At 46.6% G+C, this 27,505-nt stretch overlaps 1 protein-coding gene across 1 annotated transcript in view; it reads right to left on the reverse strand.

The window, feature by feature from the left end:
• Positions 1 to 24,637, reverse strand: part of SLC25A29 (solute carrier family 25 member 29) — a 62,870-nt gene extending 38,233 nt beyond the window's left edge. The window contains exon 1 of the mRNA XM_068252366.1: positions 24,395 to 24,637. Coding sequence (XP_068108467.1) covers positions 24,395 to 24,428 — 34 coding nt within the window. The 5' untranslated portion in view covers positions 24,429 to 24,637. The remainder of the gene's footprint in view (positions 1 to 24,394) is intronic.
• Between the last annotated feature and the right edge of the window lie 2,868 nt (positions 24,638 to 27,505).

Consider the following 27,505-nt stretch of genomic DNA (forward strand, 5'->3'; position numbering starts at 1 on the left):
ATCAGTGTAATTGTTTCCAGTACAGGAAGAGTTGAGAAACTCCAGTTGTTATCTCTATGCAAACAAGCCATTAAGCTCTCCGACTTTCAAAGTCCTGGAGAGGGCTGTTTTCTGACTTTTATTATCTCAACTGTTCCTGGACTATTTACTTTTCCTCTGCTAGGCCTGGAACCCACTGAAATCAGCAAACGCAAAACGCAACCACTAGCGTTTTGTCTGAGCGGTTTGCAAGCGGATTCATGCGCGTTTTCGGTCGCGTTTTGCAACATTGTATTTTTTTGCCCAGCGGGTGCGTAGCGTTTTGTGTTTTGCGTTTTTATCCTGATTGGTCCTGTGAATTATTTTTAATTTTGTTACAGTGTGCTGAACCGCAAAACGCTAGCAAAACCACTCAGTTTAGGTTTTGCTGAGCATTTCCGCTAGCGTTTCAATACTTTACATTGAAGCGCTAACGCTCCCAAAATGCTGCACGTCCTGCGTTTGCGTTTCTGAGAAACGCAAACGCTCCTGTGGAAGTTGCCCCATCCATTAACATTAGCCCAGCGTTTTGGCAAAATGCTAGCGTATCGCAGTGCTGCCAAAACGCTGCCAAAAGCGCTCCTGTGGGTTCCAGCCCTTAGAGAGAGGTCATTACTTCACAGACTGCTCTGAAAGACTCATTTTGAATGCTGAGTGTTGTGTAATCTGCACATATTATAGAATGATGCAATGTTAGAAAAAACACTATATACCTGAAAATAAAAGTATGAGAATATTTTCTTTGCTGCTAATCTTCTAGTAATTATTCATAGTACACAACCAATTCACTATATCATATTTTTTTTTCGCTTCAGTGTCTCTTTAATGCAGTCAAACACGCGCTATGATAACCCCAAATTTAATCAAAATTCAAATCAAGTTCATTAAAACCGGATAAAACCGCACAAAACTTCACAACAAGATCATATAAATTCAACAACAGACTCACTGTTCCAACTCTTTCACACACTTCACGCATACGACTGGCTTGAAGGGCCCTTCAATTTCTATATAAGCCGTAATGTATATAAAAAAATATAAATGATTAAAAAAAAATCACTAGAATATCCTAATAGTGTCTTCTATAAGAGAGGCAACACCACTGTCGCTTGTAACAGTATTGTTCCTTAGTTTAAGCGTTCTTCATATAATCCACTCTTGATCCAGCATAAGTATTTGCAACTCACGTATCCATATAGTAGTGGGTTTACGTCTGGCGGCGATGGACTTCTTACTGATGGCATCAGGCTTTCGCCTGTTCGTGGCCCCGTAACTTTATGACGCACTAGATTCATGTGCGTCTATCACCGGTGTAATGTCAGAATGGGCAGCCCAGAAGCAGCCTTCCTCACTGAGTATCACGCATGCTCAGTGGGAAGTTAGACATTATTTACCTGAAATATCTCTGCTTCCGCACCTCCTACACTCCCGAAATTTTCAGGGGAGGGAGGGGACCCCCAGATCTAGCTCTGTGTCGAATTGCAGCCCCCGAGCCCCGCTAGTTCCCGAGATAGACTTTGTTCACAGGGCGGCCGCTGCGCGCTCCCACGACCAGCCCAGATCCTAAGCCCAGATAGCAAGTTGCCTCTTAAATTAGCAAAACCTCAACGCGTTTCGGCCAATAGACGTTGGCCTTCATCAGGAGGGTTTTAAAGCATATGGCAGCCCGCCATCTTTACTCCATATATATATTCTTATTAGGTCCGCCCTTCTATTCTCAATTGGACTAAAGTTCAAAGTTCATAGTTCAAGAAGTATATTCACATCTTTTTTCATGATTATCGCTTGCATTCCAGTCTCCAAATAATATCCCCTATATTTGGGTAGATTCAGTGAATATTTATGTATATATACTCCATAAAGAGTCGCCAGTTAGTAAAACAGTCATCATAAAAAAAAGAGAGGACACTCCACCCATACACATCCTCATACACATAATTTAACCAGACAAAAATTGCCCAAGTATCCATATATCCATATGTCTCAGTTGAACCCGTATGTGTGGCCCACACTGCTCATGCGCCGATGGCAGCCACACACTGATCTCCCACACAAGCACCCGTATATGGGCTGCTAGCCATAACCCATCCAGTCCCCATATCAATTCCATAGTGGGCCCTATGTTTAACATATCTTTCTATTCTAATTGAAAAACGCAAAAAGCTCCATTTCGCTACTTAATCCCTTTGGAATGAGTGTATCCAATTGAAAGATCTACTTCGACTCATTCCGTGACATTTTCTGATTGAAGTTACCCCCCCCCTCTCTTCTGGGAAAATTGGGAGGGTTAAACATTCCAGGAATTTGGGGCCTACAGATGACGGCTATCTGAGCTGACTGATGACTATAGATTTGGGTCCCTGTTTTGGTGTAACAATTGGCTGTGTTGACATTTCCCAGCAATGGCTGCTATTCCCCTCCAGATATGGAGCCACAGGCAGTCCCAGCTCTCCTCCCACTTATGGGACAGCCATTGACATCTGCAGGTAGCGCTACTTTACATATAATCATGGTAATTGAGGATTATCCTCGTCCCCAGGACAAGATTTTCTGGGAAAACAGAGTCTTTGATGAGTTCTGACTTCTGTCAACTCATCTACCTGCAAACAGCAGCAGACATGTGATCAGAGGGATAGTTAATATAAGTTAAGGTGGCCATACACTGGTCGATTTGCCAACAGATTCGACCAACAGATAGATCCCTCTTTGATCGAATCTGATCAGAGAGGGATCGTATGGCTGCCTTTACTGTAAACAGATTGTGGATCGATTTCAGCATGAAATCGATTCACCATCTGTGGAGCTGCCGCTGCCGCTCCCCCCCTGCCACCTATACATTACCTGCTTTGCCGGCGCGAGTCCCCCGGTCTCCGCTGTCTCTTCTCCGGTCTGGGCTCCTCCAGCTTCACTTTACTTCCTGCCGGGGGAAGTTTAAACAGTAGAGGGCGCTCTACTGTTTAAACTTCCTGCCGGGACAGGATGTTCAGTGAAGCCAAGCCAGCCGGACCGGAGACCAGAAGAAGACAGCGGAGACCGAGGGAGTCGCGCCGGCCGGAGCAGGTAATGTATAGCCGTTAGCGTCGGTCGTCGGGCATTCCAACACTGCTATCAATGCACTCCCGACCCGCCGGCGATTAAGCAAGTCTTCCACACGGACGGACCGACGGGAATCGACAGGAACGTTTGATTTCACAGTGATCGAATCTGCTGTATATCAGCGGGAAAATTGTTAGGTGTATGGGCCCCTTAACAGAAAATCTAACAGGAAATTGTATGGTGTATTCCCAGCATAAGACAATTGGCTGTGTTGACATTTCCCAGCAATGGCTGCTATTCCCCTCCAGATATGGAGCCACAGGCAGTCCCAGCTCTCCTCCACTTATGGGACATCCATTGACATCTGCAGGTAGCGCTACTTTACATATAATCATGATAATTGAGGGTTATCCTCGTTCCCAGGACAAGATTTTCTGGAGAAAACAGTCTTTGATGAGTGCTGACTTCTGTCAACTCATCTACCTGCAAATAGCAGCAGACATGTGATCAAAGGGATAGTTAATATAAGTTAAGGTGGCCATACACTGGTCGATTTGCCATCAGATTCGACCAACAGATAGATCCCTCTCTGATCGAATCTGGTCAGAGGGATCGTATGGCTGCCTTTACTGCAAACAGATTGTGAATCGATTTCAGCATTAAATCGATTCACCATCTGTGGAGCTGCCGCTCCCCCCTGCCACCTATACATTACCTGCTTTGCCGGCGCGAGTCCCCTGGTCTCCGCTGTCTCTTCTCCGGTCTGGGCTCCTCCAGCTTCACTTTACTTCCTGCCGGGGGAAGTTTAAACAGTAGAGGGCACTCTACTGTTTAAACTTCCTGCCGGGACAGGAAGTTCAGTGAAGCCAGCCGGACTCGGAGACCAGAAGAAGACAGCGGAGACCGAGGGAGTCGCGCCGGCCGGAGCAGGTAATGTATTGCCGTTAGCGTCGGTCGTCGTGCATTCCAACACTGCTATCAATGCACTCCCGACCCGCCGGCGATCAAGCAAGTCTTCCACACGGACGGACCGACGGGAATCAACAGGAACGATTGATTTCGGACGGAAATCGATCGTTCTGTCAGCGTTTGCGCAAACGATTTCACAGCAGATTCGATCACAGTGATCGAATCTGCTGTATATCGGCGGGAAAATCGTTAGGTGTATGGGCCCCTTAACAGAAAATCTAACAGAAAATTGTATGGTGTATTTCCAGCATAAGACAATTGGCTGTGTTGACATTTCCCAGCAATGGCTGCTATACCCCTCCAGATATGGAGCCGCAGGCAGTCCCAGCTCTCCTCCCACTTATGGGACAGCCATTGACATCTGCAGGTAGTGCTACTTTACATATAATCATGATAATTGAGGGTTATCCTCGTCCCCAGGATAAGATTTTCTGGGAAAACAGTCTTTGATGAGTGCTGACTTCTGTCAACTCATCTACCTGCAAACAGCAGCAGACATGTGATCAAAGGGATAGTTAATATAATGGTACGTACACACTTGCGACTATGGTCGTTTGAAACAGCAGCTTAACGATCGGTCTGCCGACAAAAGAACTTTACCAAACTATCTACGACCAACGAACGATATCGGCACGATGAGAAAATCCAACAGGACGTATCGTATCGAGCGACAATCGTTACAAAACTATAGTGTGTACAGACATCGGCCGAGAACGATTGTTACATGGGCCAATGCGCCTGCGTCGGATTCTGCCCAGCTTCCGTACTTCCTGTGTAACACAGCCCATAAAGATTGTTACATTATAAATTTCAAATAAACTTTTTTTCAAGTTAACTATGATATATTTGTATTTTTTTTTTATTTTATATAAATATGTACGCAACATTTCCCTCTGATCGTTCTTTTCTGCGAGAACGATCGTTAAAATGTGTATGATGATCGCTGCATCCCATCGTTGCATTCCAATCCTTCCAATATTGTTCGTATGGTAACTATCGTTTCTTGCAAACGATTGCTATCGCAAGTGTGTACGTACCATAAGTTAGCGTATGCAAGCTTTACCAGTCTAGCTATGCATACGATACAGTGAGGGTCTATGTGGCCCAACAGATATATCCCTCTCAAGCCTAAAGCCCCATCTACACTATACGATTCTTTGTGCGATTTGATTACGATTCTATTTGCGATCGGATTAATTCCGACATGTCCGATCGGGATTCGATTTGATTTAATTCGATTTGCCATTGCAAAACAATGGCGAACTGAATCTAATCGAATCCCATTCGGACTTTTCGGATTTAATCGGATCGTAAATAAAATCGTAATCGAATCGCACAAAGAATCGTATAGTGTAGATGGGACTTAATGCCTGGCACACACGATGCAATATCTGTCAGATTGACAGTTGAACCGATTGTTTCTGACAGGTCCGATATGATTTCCGATCATTTTTCTGATTGATGTTGTATGGAAGTGATTGGAAAATTGATCAGAAAATTCATCTGAAATCAGATTGGACCTGCCGGAAATAATCCGATGGAACATTGCATTGTGTGTACCAGGCATTAGGTGCCCATACATCAGACAATGTGTGGACAGGTCGATTAAATCCAGCATCGTGGTCGGTCAAAGACGAAAGATCGCTGTGCGTCGTGAAACATTGTTTGACAAAGTCTTGTTAAATGATGTTGCGCGACATTGTGGCAAAAAAAAATTGTTCTAAAAAATCTTGACGTGGGTATGCATGCGGGGTCCCCCATCTATGCCCCCCTCCCCCTCCACCGTGCCGAGTGGTAGGCGTGCCTTGGCTGGGATTTAAAGGGTACCTGAACTCCTGCACAGGACAGAAGGACAAAATAGAGACATGCACCCTGTGTGTATTTAGAGAGTTTAGCCTATCTAATCTTCCCTCATTTGTGTCTAATCACAAATTGTAATCTCATCTCTCCCCTGAGTCACATGACTGCCAAGGCAGAGATGGCAGATAAGCTTATTGGAAAGCACAGGCTGTTAACAATATGTATTAGCTCTTTATTGGTGCCCTTAGGGCTCGTTCATACTAGAGCGGTTATCGCGCGATTCCCGCTCAGCGCAAAAGCTAGCGGTTTTTAAAAAACGGCTAGCCCATGTAAGCCTATGGCAGCGTTAACCGCAAACGCGTGACATGCACCGTTTTGCCGGTGATTCCCGATTAGCATGCATAGCACCGCTAATCGTGATCGCTTCCAAAACGCTGCAGTGCCCAGTGATTTTTCCGCGTTAATTGCAGAAAAATCCCTCCCACAGTTTTGAGGTTTTAGTGTGAATGAGGCCTAACTGTTCCCTGTCCCCTCCTTGCACCTTTGATGCACCTCTGACACTTTGGATGTCCTTAGCAGGTGTTGGTGCACCATATCAATTGTTATGTATAGAGTGCTTTGGAGGGCCCCATTGTAAAACTTGCACCAGGGCCGATAGCTCCTTAGATATGCCACTGCATTTAGTTCTATTACATGCTCTACTTTCCCTGTCCGACGGCTCTGAATAAGCGTGAAACAGACGAGTACAAAGAGGAAATCGATCTGGTAACTCTGCGCAGCTATTTATATCCCGTCATAGATTGTGAGTGGAAAGACTCCGCGGCTGCCAGGCTGAGTGCGGAGGCCACACGCAGCAGACAACAGACTGCAGGGGGAGGGCTGGGTGATATGCTGCTGCCAGCCTGAGTGCGGAGGCCACACGCAGCAGACAACAGACTGCAGGGGGAGGGCTGGGTGATATGCTGCTGCCAGCCTGAGTGCGGAGGCCACACGCAGCAGACAACAGACTGCAGAGGGAGGGCTGGGTGATATGCTGCTGCCAGCCTGAGTGCGGAGGCCACACGCAGCAGACAACAGACTGCAGGGGGAGGGCTGGGCGATATGCTGCTGCCAGCCTGAGTGCGGAGGCCACACGCAGCAGACCACAGACTGCAGAGGGAGGGCTGGGTGATATGCTGCTGCCAGCCTGAGTGCGGAGGCCACACACAGCAGACAACAGACAGCAAGGGGAGGGCTGGGTGATATGCTGCTGCCAGCCTGAGTGCGGAGGCCACACGCAGCAGACAACAGACTGCAGGGGGAGGGCTGGGTGATATGCTGCTGCCAGCCTGAGTGCGGAGGCCACACGCAGCAGACAACAGACTGCAGAGGGAGGGCTGGGTGATATGCTGCTGCCAGCCTGAGTGCGGAGGCCACACGCAGCAGACAACAGACTGCAGGGGGAGGGCTGGGCGATATGCTGCTGCCAGCCTGAGTGCGGAGGCCACACGCAGCAGACAACAGACTGCAGAGGGAGGGCTGGGTGATATGCTGCTGCCAGCCTGAGTGCGGAGGCCACACGCAGCAGACAACAGACTGCAGGGGGAGGGCTGGGTGATAATTATGCTGCTACCAGCCTGAGTGCGGAGGCCACACGCATCAGACCACAGACTGCAGGGGGAGGGCTGGGTGATATGCTGCTGCCAGCCTGAGTGCGGAGGCCACACGCAGCAGACAACAGACTGCAGGGGGAGGGCTGGGTGATATGCTGCTGCCAGCCTGAGTGCGGAGGCCACACGCAGCAGACAACAGACTGCAGGGGGAGGGCTGGGTGATATGCTGCTGCCAGCCTGAGTGCGGAGGCCACATGCAGCAGACAACAGACTGCAGGGGAAAGGCTGGGTGATATGCTGCTGCCTGCCTGAGTGCGGAGGCCACACGCAGCAGACAACAGACTGCAGGGGAAGGGCTGGGTGATCTGCTGCTGCCAGCCTGAGTGCGGAGGCCACACGCAGCAGACAACAGACTGCAGGGGAAGGGCTGGGTGATCTGCTGCTGCCAGCCTGAGTGCGGAGGCCACACGCAGCAGACAACAGACTGCAGGGGGAGGGCTGGGTGATATGCTGCTGCCAGCCTGAGTGCGGAGAGGCCACACGCAGCAGACAACAGATTGCAGGGGAAGGGCTGGGTGATCTGCTGCTGCCAGCCTGAGTGCGGAGGCCACACGCAGCAGACAACAGACTGCAGGGGGAGGGCTGGGTGATATGTTGCTGCCAGCCTGAGTGCGGAGGCCACACGCAGCAGACAACAGACTGCAGGGGGAGGGCTGGGTGATATGCTGCTGCCAGCCTGAGTGCGGAGGCCACACGCAGCAGACAACAGACTGCAGGGGAAAGGCTGGGTGATATGCTGCTGCCAGCCTGAGTGCGGAGGCCACACGCAGCAGACAACAGACTGCAGGGGGAGGGCTGGGTGATATGCTGCTGCCAGCCTGAGTGCGGAGAGGCCACACGCAGCAGACAACAGACTGCAGGGGGAGGGCTGGGTGATATGCTGCTGCCAGCCTGAGTGCGGAGGCCACACGCAGCAGACAACAGACTGCAGGGGGAGGGCTGGGTGATCTGCCACTGCCAGCCTGAGTGCGGAGGCCACACGCAGCAGACAACAGACTGCAGGGGGAGGGCTGGGTGATCTGCCACTGCCAGCCTGAGTGCGGAGGCCACACGCAGCAGACAACAGACTGCAGGGGGAGGGCTGGGTGATATGCTGCTGCCAGCCTGAGTGCGGAGGCCACACGCAGCAGACAACAGACTGCAGGGGGAGGGCTGGGTGATATGCTGCTGCCAGCCTGAGTGCGGAGGCCACACGCAGCAGACAACAGACTGCAGGGGAAAGGCTGGGTGATATGCTGCTGCCTGCCTGAGTGCGGAGGCCACACGCAGCAGACAACAGATTGCAGGGGGAGGGCTGGGTGATATGCTGCTGCCAGCCTGAGTGCGGAGGCCACACGCAGCAGACAACAGACTGCAGGGGGAGGGCTGGGTGATATGCTGCTGCCAGCCTGAGTGCGGAGGCCACACGCAGCAGACAACAGATTGCAGGGGGAGGGCTGGGTGATATGCTGCTACCAGCCTGAGTGCGGAGGCCACACGCAGCAGACAACAGACTGCAGAGGGAGGGCTGGGCGATATGCTGCTGCCAGCCAGAGTGCGGAGGCCACACGCAGCAGACAACAGACTGCAGGGGGAGGGCTGGGTGATATGCTGCCGCATCATACAGAAAATAACACACATGCTAAATAACACAAATCCCAAGTACAGAACTACAGGAATAAGCATGCAGAGGTCCATCGCACTACTCATCTCATTCACATTTCAGCAAAAAGCCGGCCCAAAATTGATTGATATGCAGTCACTGCTCCACCAAACACTGTTCCTATCCCACAGACTCCCCCACTCCCTCTGCCACGCCTCCTCCTGCAGCTCCACTACCTGCTGCTCCTTCGCCACAGCCTCGACTCCTCCTCCTGCCACGCCTCCTTCTGCAGCTCCTCCCATGCTGCTCCACTACCTGCTGCAGTTTCCCCACAGCCCGACTCCTCTTGCCACGCCTCCTCCTGCAGCTCCTCCCATGCTGCTCCACTACCTGCTGCAGTTTCCCCACAGCCCGACTCCTCCTCTTGCCACGCCTCCTCCTGCAGCTCCACTACCTGCTGCTCCTTCCCCACAGCCTCGACTCCTCCTCCTGCCACACCTCCTCCTGCAGCTCCTCCCATGCTGCTCCACTACCTGCTGCAGTTTCCCCACAGCCTCGACTCTCCTCCTGCCACGCCTCCTCCTGCAGCTCCTCCCATGCTGCTCCTTCCCCACAGCCCGACTCCTCCTCTTGCCATGCCTCCTCCTGAAGCTCCTCCCATGCTGCTCCTTCCACACAGCCCCCCGACTCATCCTCCTGTCACCCCTACTCCTGAATAGCGCGGCAGTGGGGGGGGGGGTTGCGAGAGTGGCGGTGGGAGATCAGATACCATTAATCCCAGGGAAGGGCACAGATTCTCAGCTTATGGTAGGCTTAGCAATGAGCCATGTAAAGCTTACCATAAGCTGAGAATCTGTGCCCTTCCCTGGGATTAATGGTATCTGGTCTTGTAGATACTATGGCTATTCTGGAGAATTATATGAATATACAGAACTGCGGTTTCATCTGCACCAAACTCAAGTGATTGCTCAACTAGACCTGCCTGTAATTTCTTTAAGTGGACCTAAACTCAGAACTTCCTTTCTGCTCTAAAAGATAAGCAACAGCATAATGACCTTTAAAGCTAAACTCTCTAAATACATACAGGGTGCATTTCTCTCTGTTTTCCTTCTGTCCTGTGCAAAAGTTCAGGTCCACTTTAAAGAGGAACTGTAGTGAATATAACATAATTAATAAAATTGATTTTTTACAATATTCAATTATAAATCTCAGTGTTTGGCCCATTGTAAAATCTTTCCTCTCCCTGATTTACATTCTGAAATGTATCACTGGTGGTGACATCTTTAGTTCTGTCAGGTGTAGCTCTGCGGAATGTTCATTTACTGAGAGTTCTGAAGCCAGTATAAAATTCACCTGTTCTCCCAATTCTCTGGGAGGGGAATTTTGCATAGCTTAACAGTCTAGGCTAAAGCTTCACTGGTAGGGCGTGGCTACATACCAATATAAACCAATATATAGATATAGGAGGTGATTCTGATGGGGGTACCAGGATAATTGATGTAAAACGATATCCTGATAAATTATCTCCATTTTACTAAAGGGCCTCTTAAGCCGCATCTACACGCGTAGATGCGGCCGCGATGTTCTTTATCAATCGAGCCGCCAGGGGACAATGGCAGGCAATCGAGCGGAAGATAAGCTGCGCCGGCGAGGACGAGCGGGGAATTGAATGCGGCGCACGCGCGGAAGAGGAGATCCGGCGGCTAATCGAGCCGCCGGATCGCAGCCTCATCTACCCGTGTAGATGAGGCTTTAAACTACAGCTTGTCTGGGAAATAAAGACCTGTAGCCTGACTCCTTATTGCCCCTACAGTTATCCTATCTGACTCTTGCCCAAAGTAATGTCAACACGTTCCCCATGTCATAGTGCAAGTCGGAATGGCAGTAGTCATTGCAATTTCTTCCAAATCTCACTGGACAGCAACTGAAAATGTGACGTATTTTCTGCAGGTGTCACAATCAGTCAAGCAGGTAACCTCCTACCTGTGTTTATTCAACAAATCATAAATACTGCTTTCCCTCATACATCTAAAGGTGGGTACACACGTCAGATAAAAGTATTTGGAAAATTAAAGATCACAGACCAATTTTACCCCCTTCCATGTAGTATGAGAGCCATACTCTACAGTCTATTCTATTGAGCTGAACTTCTTCATCAGATAGAAATCTTTGCAAGATGCTGCACACACAGATGCTGTATACATTCAACAGATCAGTATCTGCAAAATATCCGTTCCTGCAAAATGCATTCATAGTCTATGATATCTGCAGATCATCATACACACCTTGTTTAACGGACAATTATCTGCAGATCAGATCCACCAGGATGGATCTTCAGATCTGCAGATAATTGTCTGATCTGCAGATGAATGTCTGTTAAACAAGGTGTGTATGAGGATCTGCAGATATCATAGACTATAAATGCAATTTGCAGGAACCGATCTTTTGCAGGAACGGATCTTTTGCAGATACTGATCTGTTGCATGTGTACAGCATCTTTGTGTGCAGCATCTTGCAAAGATTTCTATCTGATGGGGAGTTCAGCTCCATAGAATAGACTGTGTAGGTATGGCTCTCATACTACATGGAAGGGGGTAAAATTGGTCTGTGATCTTTCATTTTCCAAAGACTTTTATCTGATGTGTGTACCCACCTTTAGTAAAATCGCCTAAGATAGAGTGGGAGGGAGTAAGAGGGGCCAGGGCTGTGGAGTCGGAGTAATTTTGGGTACCCGGAGTTGGAGTCGGTGATTTCGTAAACTGAGGATTTTGTACAAAATCCACAGCCCTGGTAAGTATTAGACTAAGGAGTCGGAGTCGAGGAGTCGGAGTCAGAGCCATTTTGGGTACCTGGAGTAGGAGTTGGAGATTTCATAAACTGAGGAGTCTGAGTTGGAGTCACAAGATTTTTGTACCATCTCCACAGCCCTGTCAGCATGATCATGTGACGCGGCTCCAGGGAAAAGTGAAAGCAGGGATATTTTCAATAATGTCCCATTTCCAGAGACAAATCTTTTCCTAGATCTGTGCAGCACTCAGCTGAAGAGATTGCTTTTATCTGTCTATTAATCCTAATGATCAAATATCAGATAAATTCCTTATCTGGTGTAGAAATCAGACACCATATTGGAACATTTTTCCTGTTAGTGGCAAAATTGTAAAACACTATAACCATAATAAACTAAATATCCAACTTAAAGTCACAATGGTTCTTGCAGTCTGAAGCCGTTCCTGCATGTTTATAGCCTTGAGCTTGACACTTAGGCTAGTTACACACCAGGACGTTGCGTTTAGGGGACGTTATAGGGCACATAACGTGCCCCTAACGCAACACCTGGTGCTCTCTGGTGTAAACGTCGGAGTGAGCCGACATTATGCAGCTCACTCTGGCGTCTGTAATGCGTCCTCTTGGACGCATGCAGCATCACGTGGTCCTGGCCGGCCAATCGCCGCACAGAGCGGCCGCTCCAGGAAGTAAACACTGCACGTCACTGAGTGCATTGAATATTAATTAGCCATGTGCCCGGCCGCTCTCCCCTCCTCCCTAACATGACTGAGCATGTGCAAACAGTCTAACGCGGCTTAGCCGAGTAGAACGCACAGCATGCAGCACTTTGCTGCGTTACAATGTAACGCAACGTGGGCAGTGTGAACAGCCCACTTGTGTTACATTGCTGTGCGTTGGGAGAGCGTTACAGGCTGCACTAACGTGCGCCTGTAACGTCCCTGTGTGCAAGAGGCCTTAAGTCTGGTGTCCAGACAGGTCATGGTGACCTAGAAAGTAAAAAGGGCTAAAAGAAACCAAAAGTCTTGCTTTCAGGGTTATAAAGAAGAGATTTGCATATTCAGGAGTAATGCATTATGGGAAATCACATTTACATCACTTACAACTGAATTATCACAAAATTATCAGACCTTTTATTAGGCAAAATTACATTTTTAGCAAGAGGGCTTTTCTGTCTCTTTCAGCCCTTTATACTTTCCACTGGTTCTGGGTCACCCTGAGCTATCTGTGTATTCCTTAGTACTGGTCCAAGCACCTATCTCGGCATAGATGTCATTCCTTGCCATGCACTGATGAGGGCAAGAAAGCCAGAAACAGGCTGTCTGCTTGTGGGGTTGGTGTGGCTCTGTAGAATGTATAAGCTACAGGCTCACTATACACCAGCGGTTATGGATGTGTGCCTGGCTTCAGGGGCATAAAGAGATGATTTGCAGATTCAGGAGTAATGCATCATGTTGCATCATCATAACTAGTTTGATATGGTAGGACATTAGTCTATGACTATGGTAGGATTAGATTGTGAGCTCCTCTGAGGACAGTCAGTGACATGACTATGTACTCTGTAAAGTGCTGCAGAAAGATATCAGTGCTATATAAATACATACTAATCATATGGTAGGGCATTAGGCTATGACTATGGTAGGGATTAGAGTGTGAGCTCCTCTGAGGACAGTCAGTGACATGACTATGTACTCTGTAATGTGCTGCAGAAGGTGCCAGTGCTATATAAATACATAATAATAATATGGTAGGGCATTAGACTATGACTATGGTAGGGATTAGATTGTGAGCTCCTCTGAGGACAGTCAGTGACATGACTATGTACTCTGTAATGTGCTGCAGAAGGTGCCAGTGCTATATAAATAAATAATAATAATATGGTAGGGCATTAGACTATGACTATGGTAGGGATTAGATTGTGAGCTTCTCTGAGGACAGTCAGTGACATGACTATGTACTCTGTAAAGTGCTGCAGAAGATGCAGGTGCTATTTAAATACATAATAAATAAATGAATATCTCTTTGGCTGACCACCTGGCAGAGACACACCCAGTCTATTGCTCCTCCGGTTGGCTGCTATGTATACTTTTGCTGTGGCAGTAATACGTTGCATAGGATTACGTTTGGGCTATGCACTCATTTTAAATGTGCAGCCCGTGTTTTTCGCCCGCACTTAAGCCCCTCGCCTGTCTCTCCACGCCTTCCGTATGGCTCAGCATTCCGGGAAGCGAGTAACGCAATCCTGGCCAGGCATGACATGCGTAGCCTGTTGACAAGGAGAGGCAAGCAGCAGCATTACGCTGTGACCTTATATACCCTCTCGGCTATGAGTGCACAATGCATACACATGCTATGCATGCAGCATCTCAAATAGGCCAGGCTGGCTGTGATTGGACAGATCGGGGGTGTGAGCTGAGCGCAAATCTGGGGAACGCCTTCGCATTCATACAGGCCGGCTGTACAGGAGGGATGTTCTGAGAAAACAAGCTCACCTTTCACATGGTAATAGCATTGAGCTGACCAGCTAGAGAGGCCTGCCTGTCCCCCACTCCTGGCCAAGCTGAACCTCGGAGCAAGCCCCGGGGTATGGAGATGTCCTGAGGCCGCGCATAGCTGGGACCCGCTTATCTGACATGAGAAATCTGCATTCACTACAAATGAGGGAACTAATCTTCCTCTAAGATCTCAATCTGTGCAGCCAGCCGAGACAGTACACATCTCATTCTAAAGCTTGGTACACACTTTCAATTATGATTGGCTGATCACTGACTCATTTTACCACCCTCAAGTAGTATAAGCATACCTCCCTACTTTTTGAGATGAGAAAGAGGGACACTTAAGCCACACCCCTAAGCAAGCCCCATCACACCCCTAGTCACGCATACCATAAGGATTTCATAAGAAAAATATGTTGTTTTACAATTAAAATCACACCGGTCTTTTCTATTCTGGTTCATTTTCCTTCATATTAACATTTTAAAATGAGTAAAATATTAATTTAAAGGATGGGAATAAAGTTTAGAGTCAATCAAACTCATTTTTTAGTAGAGAATTATATATGCAGTATTTACATAGAAAGAGGTACAAAGTCCTGAAAGAGGGACAAATGAGGAAGAAAGAGGGACAGAGGGACTGGGCTCCCAAAGAGGGGCTGTCCCTCCAAAAAAGGGACAGTTGGGAGCTATGTATATGAGGGTTACCTAAACAATTTTCTTATAGTAGTATGGTAGGATTAGATTGTGAGCTCCTCTGAAGACAGTTAGTGACATTACTATGTACTCTGTAAAGTGCTGCAGAAGATGTCAGTGCTATATAACTACATAATAATAATATGGTAGGACATTAGACTATGACTATGGTAGGATTAGATTGTGAGCCCCTCTGAGGACAGTCAGTGACATGACTATGTACTCTGTAAAGTGCTGCAGAAGATGTCAGTGCTATATAACTACCTAATAATAATATGGTAGGACATTAGACTATGACTATGGTAGGATTAGATTGTGAGCCCCTCTGAGGACAGTCAGCGACATGACTATGTACTCTGTAATGTGCTGCAGAAGATGTCAGTGCTATATAAATACATAATAATAATATGGGAGGACATTAAACTATGACTATGGTAGGATTAGAGTGTGAGCCCCTCTGAGGACAGTCAGCGACATGACTATGTACTCTGTAAAGTGCTGCAGGAGACGTCAGTGCTATATACATACATAATATTATGGTAGGACATTAGCCTATAACTATGGTAGGCTTAAAAACAATGAAGAGGATCGAGAGCCCAATATGGTGCAGTATTGTCAGGTAAAATTAAGAGTTCAATACAATTTTATGTATTATATACTCACAAACACGGGTTACCCATAGGCAACCCCTTTAAAATGCAGGTGGGGAGCATTAGGACCTGACCCCACTCAGGTTAAGAAGTCGCTCTCTGTAGATAGTAGATGGGGATGCACCCCTCCACCCAGGGTGGACTAGAAAGAAGATCAGCAAAAACTCGACTGCGACAGAGGCGCTCAAACCTATTGCTTGACCCACTGAGTTGTGCTCCCATTTTTGCCTGAGGAAGCGGGGTCACATTGCGTTGCATTTGTGGAGTTGAATAAATTATCTGTCAATTCTGTTTTATAGAGACTCAAGTGAGTTTTCTTTTTTGTAAGAGGGAGGTGAGTCCACCTTAGCATCCCCCTCTGCTTTAAAGCGGTTTTTAAAACGTTTTACTCTACTCTGGCGCCTCTGTATACCGAGTTTTTGCTGATATAACTATGGTAGGATTAGATTGTGAGCTCCTCTGAGGACAGCCAGAGACATGACTATGTACTCTGTAAAGTGCTGCAGAAAGATATCAGTGCTATATAAATACATAATAATAATAATAATAATAATAATAATAATAATAATATGGTAGGACATTAGACTATGACTATGGTAGGATTAGAGTGTGAGCTCCTCTGAGAACAGTCAGTGACATGACTATGTACTCTGTAAAGTGCTGCAGAAAGATATCAGTGCTATATAAATACATAATAATAATAATAATAATATGGTAGGATATTAGACTATGACTATGGTAGGATTAGATTGTGAGCTCCTCTGAGAACAGTCAGCGACATGACTATGACTATGCTTTGTAAATACATAACAATAATCTAAAATGTGACTGCTGACTTTATTGTGGTGACTAATTCTCAGGAATTAGTCAGAATACCGACTAAATGCCTGAGGGTTATTTAGAAGTTTTCCACATAATAACAAACAACTCTTAGAACCCTTCTCCAGGCAGAGCACCTGGATCAGATGCTCTGACTCAGCTAAAAGCTCAGTAATCATAGCGCTCATATGTTACCTTTTGTTTGTGTGAAATTAACCTTCTGCAGTTAAAATCCTATTTTCAATTTTTATTCACAACAAGACCAGAAGTAACAGAACCATGACTGGGCTTTGGTCTCTGTCAGTGAGGCCAACGTTGCTGTGGAGATTGCATCATCCCACTGTTCGGTCTGCAAGGGGAGAGGCACAGACTGAATCTCTCTGAGAGGACTGCAGCCTATAGTACAGAGAGTCTGCTATGCAGGAAGTGGGTATTGTCTGGAATCCTGACAGGTATCTTAAAAGGAACCCGAGGTGAGAGGGATATGAGGGCTACCCTGTTTATTTTCTTGTGAAGAATGTCAGTTGCCTGGCAGCAACTGTTGATCTTCTGGCATAAGTTGCATCTGATCTGCTGCATGCTTGTTCAGGGTCTATGGCTAAAGGTATTAGAGACACAGGATCAGAAGGACAGCCAGGCAACTGGTATGGTTTAAAAGGAAATAAATATGGCAGCCTCCATAGCCCTCTCATCTCTGGTTCCCTTTAAAAATGATTTATTGACGTCAGCCAGCCGAGAAGCTTCCAGACAGACACAGACGAGCTCTGCCACGTGAAACGCTGCATTAATAGGGATAAATAAATTACCCAATCCAAAACCACTTTGTGTTATGAGTTCTCTGGACACGCCCACTCCCAAAGCTCAGTACAGAACTATCAGGGGGTCAGACGACTACTCCTTACCACCATAATCCCGGATATAAACATGAATACGTAAGTCGGTAACTGAAAAACGATTGGGTCACCTCTGGAGTAATAATTACAAGACATGCTAAACTAGAGGTAGAATTAATCTATATTTGCCTGGGGGTGCAGCTCAACCCTCATGGCAATGCTCCAGCAGGGCGTGTGAAAAACACTCGGTATGACACTGATTCACAACGTCTGCAGGCAGGGATGTGTCTCACCACAGTGTTATGAAATTGTCATGATTGTTTCACATTAACAAGTCACAGAATGCTTCTAGTAGCAACATACTTTGTGATTATCCTCTTACCATTATTATTTTCTTCTGCAGCACTTTACAGAGTACATAGTCATGTCACTGACTGTCCTCAGAGGAGCTCACAATCTAATCCTACCATAGTCATAGTCTAGTGTCCTACCATATTATTATTATGTATTTATATAGCCCTGACATCTTCTGCATCTGCAGCACTTTACAGAGTACATAGTCATGTCACTGACTGTCCTCAGAGGAGCTCACAATCTAATTCTACCATAGTCATAGTCTAATGTCCTACCATATTATTATTATTATGTATTTATATAGCACTGACATCTTCTGCAGCACTTTACAGAGTACATAGTCATGTCACTGACTGTCCTCAGAAGAGCTCACAATCTAATCCTACCATAGTCATAGTCTAGTGTCCTACCATATTATTATTATGCATTTATGTAGCACTGACATCTTCTGCAGCACTTTACAGAGTACATAGTCATGTCACTGACTGTCCTCAGAGGAGCTCACAGTCTAATCCTACCATAGTCATAGTCTAATGCCCTACCATATTATTATTATGTATTTATATAGCACCGACATCTCCTGCAGCACTTTACAGAGTACATAGTCATGTCACTGACTGTCCTCGGAGGAGCTCACAATCTAATCCTACCATAGTAATAGTGTAAAGTCCTGCCATATTACTATTATGTATTTATATAGCACAGACATCTTCTGCAGCACTTTACAGAGTACATAGTCATCTCACTGACTGTCCTCGGAAGAGCTCACAATCTATTCCTACTATAGTCATAGTCTAATGTCCTACCATATTATTATTATGTATTTATATAGCCCGGACATCTTCTGCAGCACATTACAGAGTACATAGTCATGTCACTGACTGTCCTCAGAGGATCTTACAATCTAATCCTTACCATAGTCATAGTCTAATGTCCTACCATATTATTATTATGTATTTATATAGCACTGATATCTCCTGCAGCACATTACAGAGTACATAGTCATGTCCCTGCCTGTCCTCAGAGGAGCTCACAATCTAATCCTACCATAGTCCTAGTCTAATGTCCTACCATATTATTATTATTATGTATTTATATAGCACTGATATCTCCTGCAGCACATTACAGAGTACATAGTCATGTCCCTGCCTGTCCTCAGAGGAGCTCACACTCTAATCCTACCATAGCCATAGTCTAATGTCCTACCATATTATTATTATACTGTAGTTGGCAAAGTCCCCACTTTGCCTACATTACAAATTCTGCTACCTCCACCCACTGCTGACCCGCCTCTGCCCACTATTGGCATATAAAACCTTCCCCAGCTTATCTGGCCGATCCACCATGATACACCACTGCCACATGCATAAACTGGAGGAAACGAACCTGGCAGGACTGGTATAAGTGAGTCACCCAGACAGTGCCAACGTCGGCATACAAGCCACCAACACTGTTATTAACCACCCTAATCTCACGATGATTACAGGACAAGGCCCACGACCATGAACTTTCCTCCACGTTCAGGTCATCCGCCGGCTGCTGCGAAATATAAGTACAACGATAGCGTGTATTGCCCTGCTAAACCCGATCAACAGACGCTGCCAAGCCAAAGATAGATGTGACCTGATCTATCCCTCTCGATAATTAATGCGGAAATCAATGAGAGAGAAGCTACGAGCAGATGGTCCGAAGGAAGAACATCCAACCATCTGCTAAATAAAGGTTCTTCCGCTTCCTTTGTAGAAACAGGAACTGTCTTTTCGTGGGAGATAAAGGCAGGCCGGTTCAAAGTCTGCAAAAAATAACCTAAATGAACCTAAAATTTGGCATAAACAGAGATAAGACTCAGAAATCTGCAAACATATGGGAGGGAGAAGAGATCTCAGCCACTGCGGTGCTGTCCTAAAGTAATGCCAGAAACGAGACAAGTATTGCCGTAGATAAACATGAAGAGCAAACTTATCTAGGTGACGAATGATTTGGGTGATGCAATAACGTTGGCACCTGAACCTTGTTTCCGCGGACGTAGGTGACTCAGTTTAATAGCTAAAGACAGCCACCGCTGTTACGCATATCTACGCCCCTGAAAACTTCACTTAACAACCAGGGGTGTAGATATGTGTATTTGTTTATTTACCTCAATATATACATCGTTTTGGTGTGATAAGTAGTGATAAACTTATTGGCAAACGAATGGGAGGAGCTTGATGTGAAAATTGATCTGGTTTTTAAGGGAAAAAAACACCTGTGATGGGGAAGTCGTTAAATTAAACACTTCCCAAGTGGAGATCTGCCGGGAGGCAATCGGTGTACCCACTCGATCGAACCGGCAGATATCTGGTTGAGAATCGAAAAGACCTGCTGCCCCGCTGGATGATGCAAAAAGGGTACATGACCGCCAATCCGCCACCACTCTGCCCCCCCATCGGGTATTCAATCAATAAACTACCCTAAATTCAATTGGGAGTTCATCCATCCGGCTTGTCGGTCTCAGATCTCTGGCAGATTTAATCAATGTTGTCTGAAAGTGGCCAGACGGTGGATGAGTTTCGTCAAATCTTTTATCGAATTGATTGCAAATTGATTCAAATTGTGCAGGCTGAATCGATACAAACCAATCGATACCTGCAAAGTCACATAAATACAGTTGAACAAACAGGATGGAAAATTTCTATTGATTGTACTAAAACTAGAGCGTTTTACTTAAGGTGTTCACAAATTAGTCGATTTTCTAGTTTGATCGACCGTTCAATTTGATCATTCAATTGAATTGGAGGAGACTATATTGTTTTATTAGGCTCGATCGATGTGAATTGGACGATATCTGCCTGAATCGAGAAAACTTGCGATTGAGCAAAATATCGGTTGATCGTAAAGGAATCAGCATGATTTCGATCAACACAGAATAGATTTTTGGTCCCAGCGCACACATAAACACCGGTACAGAAAAAAAGCAACGTGTTTGTTCGATTAGTGGAGGTAAATCGCCAGGATCTCGCTTACAGTTGGCGGGTCGATTTACTAGGAATCGTCCACACTGTTTTCGATTGCCAAATGATGTTCTTTGCTAAATTGCTCGATGGCAATCTGAGCAAAGGTGGCCACACATCAGGTGGCTTGGCAGACGATCGACCACCCAATTCGATAATTATCATCAAACCGGATAAAAATCGGTGCCACCAAAATTATGCCCAACCGATGTGCAAATCATTGCCGGGTGGCATGAAAAAGTAACCGGGTGGCATGAGAAAGTAGCCGGGTGGAGCGAGATGAAAGAATGCAGGGCCGGTGCTACTCTACACATTTCTGCTTACAGCAGAGAAGGTGGTGAGCCGATGACAGCCGGGTGCTTACCAAAACTAGCCGGGTGCAGCGCCCGGCTAAAAGAGCCTGGGGAGAACACTGTCAGGCGCGCGGCGGTAACAGCGTACGATATCGGGACGAGTGACAAACGCAAAGAAACTCCCTGCGCTTTTTTCCTCCCAATGTTAACTTGCTGGACATATGAACAAACATATGGGGACATTATCACTACTGCCTACAGCGCCAGGTCCACATCTCACATTGTCAGTGGCGTAGCAATGGGGGGTGCAGAGGTTATGACTACACCGGGGCTCTTGGGCCGGAGGGGCCCCGAGGAGCCCTCCCTCAACTGCAGTATTAGCTCTTTATTGGTCCTGTGCTGGTAATAATCACTTCTATAGATGCTTTGAATAGTAGTAATCCTAACAAACTGTTCCCCATCCCCTTCTTGCACCGCTGACACTGTAGTTACCATTGGCTGGTTTGATGTGCAGTATCAATTGTTATGTATAGGGGGGAACCAATGTAGAACTTGCAAAGCTCCTAAGCTACGCCACTGCACATAGTATACACAGATTGCGCTGATGCAACACACAGTATTGAAAAGCGTTGTGCTTCCCCTTGTATACTGAATCTGCAGTCACTGGGGACATACAGTACATAGAGGGGTCACCTCTGTCTGCACAGACCAATGCTGCCAACATTATGAAGCAGTTTTTCCTCTGCAGAGGCCGCACAGGTGCTGAATACACATGGAACGCTGAGACGCAGTGCTGATTCATACAGTCTGCCTCAGCGGAAAGCACAGAGGATAGAAGCAGCTCGCTATCCCGTCTGCTGCGCCAATGGAAAAATACAACTCCATCCCCAAATCTCCCCCGCCAGCGGCTGACGAACAATAACTCTCAGCCACCGTCCTGGCAGCCGCGCATGCTCACACTCCTCCACAATCGCAGGAGGCTGCATCTAAAGACTAGCAGGTCATGCTGGGACTTGTAGTGTCTCAATCACTGCTGCTCAGGTCATGCTGGGACTTGTAGTGTCTCAATCACTGCTGCTCAGGTCATGCTGGGACTTGTAGTGTCTCAATCACTGCTGCTCAGGTCATGCTGGGACTTGTTGTGTCTCAATCACTGCTGCTCAGGTCATGCTGGGACTTGTAGTGTCTCAATCACTGCTGCTCAGGTCATGCTGGGACTTGTAGTGTCTCAATCACTGCTGCTCAGGTCATGCTGGGACTTGTAGTGTCTCAATCACTCCTGCTAAGGTCATGCTGGGACTTGTAGTGTCTCAATCACTGCTGCTCGGGTCATGCTGGGACTTGTAGTATCTCAATCACTGCTGCTCGGGTCATGCTGGGACTTGTGGTGTCTCAATCACTGCTGCTCAGGGTATCTAACGATGACAGGTGGACGGGACCCGAACCTACTGATGGGGCCCCTGGCTAATACACCTGCAAAGCATGCTGGAACTTGTAGTTTCAAGAAGGTGCAACCTGGCCTGTATTCATAAGCCAACCTTGCCCAGCCTGGCATTCGTAATCGATTTGGGTTTGACCATAACGTGCAATGCTCAGGCAGTGTCTAGGGACATAGAAATACTAAATAATCATTGGGAACTCACACATATAAGAATAAGTGTTTTAAGCAGGTTCTCTCTCTCTCTCTAACATATTTTCAAACAAAGAAAATCTATCAATAATTGTTCCTTTTTCGTCTCCCTAAAGACAGACCCTCCCTTCCCCACTATGTTCAAATATTAGACAACCTAAAGGAATCTATTAACAGTACAATATTTTCCTCAGATGCGATCATTCAATCCGATTTGCAGGATCATAAGTAATCTGAAGGGAATTATTGATCGTTCCCATTAGCGTGACAATCTCTCTCTTCAGACAAGTTCATGAAATCTAACATTCCGATCAACAAAATTCTGTATTCCAAATTCTGTATTCCAATCGACCATAGAATGGTTTCAAGACTTTCTCCACATAACGCGCGATTTACGGTACTATTCGATGATACTAATCAAATCGAATTACTACAGAGTGACACAAGATCCTGGCGATAATATAATAATTATAAATAAATACTAATAACAAAAATGGCTATTGATCCAGCGCTGGCTCCTTGTTTGGTGTATTGAGACTTTTTCTGGGCCTCATCCTCTAAACAATTGTTTTCCAATTGATTAGACATCGCATTCGATAAATACATTTTCCATTGGTGAGTAAATGGACGATTTACCAGTTTGAGATAATGTCACACTGGCCTCATTGGTGCCCATACATACCCCTTCTCCTAGAATGTTGTGCCTTTTAGTATCTTCATTAAAGATAAGGAGTTTTGAATCCGGATGATACCATTTATTGGCTAACCTAGAGATGAATAAACAGTAAGATTTCGGCTAATATAAATAAGCGTTCATCGGACTTGGTTCCTTATTAGATGCGCCACATGTACCAGTTTATGATCAATGCTTGCTAGGCCTTATCAGTAGGAAGCACAGATGGCAATAAAAGCGACTCCATGCCCTTAATCGTACCATCTGCCCCCCTGGCACTGATGCCTAGGCATATGCCAGCTTAACCACTCACAGCCCAATTTATCCATTTACGTTGAGCCAATCAGGCCCAGGATCATCAGAACCTCCATTTAAGCAGATTTGATTCTAAATTTTTGATGCCAAGCAGATATAATAATAATATTAATAATAATACTTCTGACCAGAACAGACAATAACCCCAATCAGTAAAATAAAGTGAGCCAATGTCAGCTAATCCTATCCCAGCCCTGATCATAATTTAGAATCCAAAGTATCCATTTGAGCTGTATTGGTCCTAAAACTTTGATGCCCGGGGAAGACTATTTATGAATGTATATAGCGCCGACATATTACGCATCGCTGTACAGAGTATACATTGTCTTGTCACTAACTGTCCCTCAGAGGAGCTCACAATCTAGTCCCTGCCATAGTCCTATGTCTATGTCTGTATGTATCGTGTACCGTATGTATCATAGTCTAGGGCCAATTTAGGGGAAGGCCAATTAACCTATATGTATGTTTTTTGGATGTAGGAGGAAACCGGAGTACCCAGAGGAAACCCACACAGACACGAGAACATACAAACTCCTTGCAAATGTTGACCTGGCAATCAGATTCGACTTCAATAGTAATACTCAGCCATTATCAATAATAATCATTCTGATCAGAAATGGCAGTACCCCAAATCATTAAAGTGACCCCCTTCCAGCCCTGATCAGAATTTAGAACCCCAATGTATCCATTTGAGCTCATTCCATTCATCAGAGCAGTGTGGGGGGCACAGGGACCCCCAGGCAGGGCAGCCAATCAGCTGGCAGCTGTGATGAGCACAGACAGAACAATGGCATTGATGGGGACTCACCTCCTGCGCACCCAGCCAAGAAATCCAGCGCCATTCCTCCCGGGACGGGTGCACAGAGCTCTCGGGGCTTCCAGGCTGCGGTGGGTCGGCCAGTGATCGGGGGGTCACCGGGGGGGGGGGGGGGAAGGGGGGAGGGAGGCCGATCGCCGCTCTGACGTTTTGTTTTTCTGTGAGTCCAGAAATACCCGCAGCGTCCGAGCGCTTCCCCCCCCGTGTGCCGCTGCCGTCTGAGCGCTGCTATTCCCGGCGCCACCCAACAAGGTGCAAATGCCCTTATGGAGGAGGCGCGCCGCGTCCAATCAGCGAGCGAGGACGGGCCAACACCCCCGTGACTGGCAGCCTGAAGAAGGAGGCGGGGGGGGGGGGGGGGGGGGGGCCGCAGCATCCTCTGGACATGAAAGGGAGGGGGAGGGGACAGTGATTCATAATGGGAGGGGGGGGGAAGGTGTGAGCTGAATTCTAATAATGCCACCACAGCTGGGTGACACTGCAGCCTCCAGCCTGGCATCATATACAGCTGTCCCTACACTGCCAGGGCTGCTGCACCTTCTATGGTTGCCTCAAATACCCCTACATACAGACACCGATCAGCCATAACATTAAAGCAAACCGCCCAACTTGGTATTAATCTCATAATTATAATTTTAATATTTTAGTATTTATATAGTGGCAACATCTTCTGCAGCACTCTGCAGAGTATATAGTATTGCCACTGGCTGTCCTCAGAGAAGCTCACAATCTAATTCTACCATAGTCATAGTCTAATGTCCTACCATATTATTATTATGTATTTATTTATATAGCACTGACATCTTCTGCAGCACTTTATAGAGTACATAGTCATGTCACTGACTGTCCTCAGAGGAGCTCACACTCTAATCCTACCATAGTCATAGCCTAATGTCCTACCATATTATTATTATGTATTTATATAGCACTGACATCTTCTGCAGCACTTTACAGAGTACATAGTCATGTCACTAACTGTCTTCAGAGGAGCTCACAATCTAATCCTACCATAGTCTGATGCCCTACCATATCATTATAGCACTGACATCTTCTGCAGCACATTACAGAGTACATAGTCATGTCACTAACTGTCTTCAGAGGAGCTCACAATCTAATCCTACCATAGTCTGATGCCCTACCATATCATTATTATGTATTTATATAGCACTGACATCTTCTGCAGCACTTTACAGAGTACATAGTCATGTCACGGACTGTCCTCAGAGGAGCTCACAGTCTAATCCTTTCATAGTCATAGCCTAATGTCCTACCATATTTTTATTATGTATTTATATAGCACTGACATCTTCTGCAGCACATTACAGAGTACATAGTCATGTCACTGACTGTCCTCAGAGGAGCTCACAATCTAATCCTACCATAGTCCTAGTCTAATGTCCTGCCATATTATTATTATTATGTATATAGCACTGACACTTTACAGAGTACATAGTCATGTCATGTTTTTAAAGAATAATTTTGACAGACAGTATTTTTTTTTTTACCTGTTTTGTGGTATTTTTTTTATTCGCAGAATGCTGAAAGTGATTGGAACAAAAGATTAAATAAGGCCCAGACAGAGAGTAATAGAATTAACCCAGTACAAGATGAAAGGAATATACAGTATATATACACAGTTAATTGTACTATTTTATCTACAAATGAAAACAGAGAGTGTCTATTGGTTCAGAGAGAAAGTAAGGTATGATATTAACGTAGGGCATTACTCATATAACATATCAAATTATTCACACTTGCTCATGTTTACAATACGTAATATGTTGGCATTTTATAAATACAATAAATAATAATAATCTTAGTAAAGATAGCCATACATCGAGCGATTTTGGCGGCTGATCGACCAAGAGACAGATCTCTGTGACCGAATCTGATTGGAGAGATATCTGTTGGCCGCTATAAACCGCAGGCCGATTTCCGATTGATTTCAGCATGAAGTCTTGCGGGAATTGGCCTTGTGATGCCGCCACTGCCCACTAGTGCTCGGATGGCGACAGCGCAGAAGGCGGGACTATACAGGCACTGAGGGGTGGGGAACACAAAACAAAAGGGGGACAGCAGCTGGGGCTCCCTTCCTGTTCATTTACGATTCTGGCACAGCATGACCACTGAGGTTTTTTACCATGTTCAATCGATACATGCGACCAATTGTGGCCTGAAGTTAGTGGCATAGCTGATCGGGCATGCTCTTGGCGGCACTGCTTTTCATCCAATTCGATTTTAGTTATCGACTCGGATGGTCAACTGGCCGCCAAGTCCAGTAATCTATTGGCATCTATGAAAGCCATCTCAGTTTCTATACTTACCTGAGGCCCTCTTAAAGGGACACTGGGTCCAGTTCACTTCTGGAATTTCAGACTTTAAAGTCAGAAAACCACTGCGCCTGCGTTGCCGTGTCCTCGCTCCCGCTGATGTCGCCAGGAGTGTATAGCACAAGCCCACTATGGTCTGTGTCTGCGCAGTATGCTCCTGGTGACATCATCGGGAGCGAGGACATGGCAACGCAGGCGCAATGGTTTGCAGACTTCAAAGTCTGAAATTCCAGGAGTGACCCGGAGGCGGGGCCGGAGCATTGGTGAGTGGCTGCGCGGGCACAGGATGTCTGTGTGGGGACCGTTAGAAGCCCCGGGTAAGTTCAACTCATTTTCCCCCGACCCCCCTACAGTGTCCCTTTAAAGAAAATCTGTAATGAAAAAACATCCCCTGAGGGGTACTCACCTCGGGTGGGGGAAGCCTCCGGATCCTATTGAGGCTTCCGTCGTCCTCCGCGGTCCCACGGTGGCAGAGAAAATACTCCCGGAGCGGCGGCGATGTAAATATTTACCTTTTGGCTCCAGCGCAGGCGCAGTATCCGCTCTTCCCACGGAGATAAGCAAAAATAGCCGATCTCTGTCGGGCCGCCTGCGTAGTAGAGCAGACCCGACAGAGATCGGCTATTTACGCCTATCTCCGTCAGAAGAGCCGCAACAGCGCCCCCGCTGGAGCCAGAAAAGGTAAATATTGCACAGGCTGTCGGATTTGTCTCCTGTGCGTTCCGGGGGCTGCAGCGAGACCGCCACGGGACACAGGAGGACGGGGGAAGCC

Source organism: Hyperolius riggenbachi, chromosome 9 (genome assembly GCF_040937935.1).
Source record: "Hyperolius riggenbachi isolate aHypRig1 chromosome 9, aHypRig1.pri, whole genome shotgun sequence".
Classification (NCBI taxonomy): Eukaryota; Metazoa; Chordata; class Amphibia; order Anura; family Hyperoliidae; genus Hyperolius; species Hyperolius riggenbachi.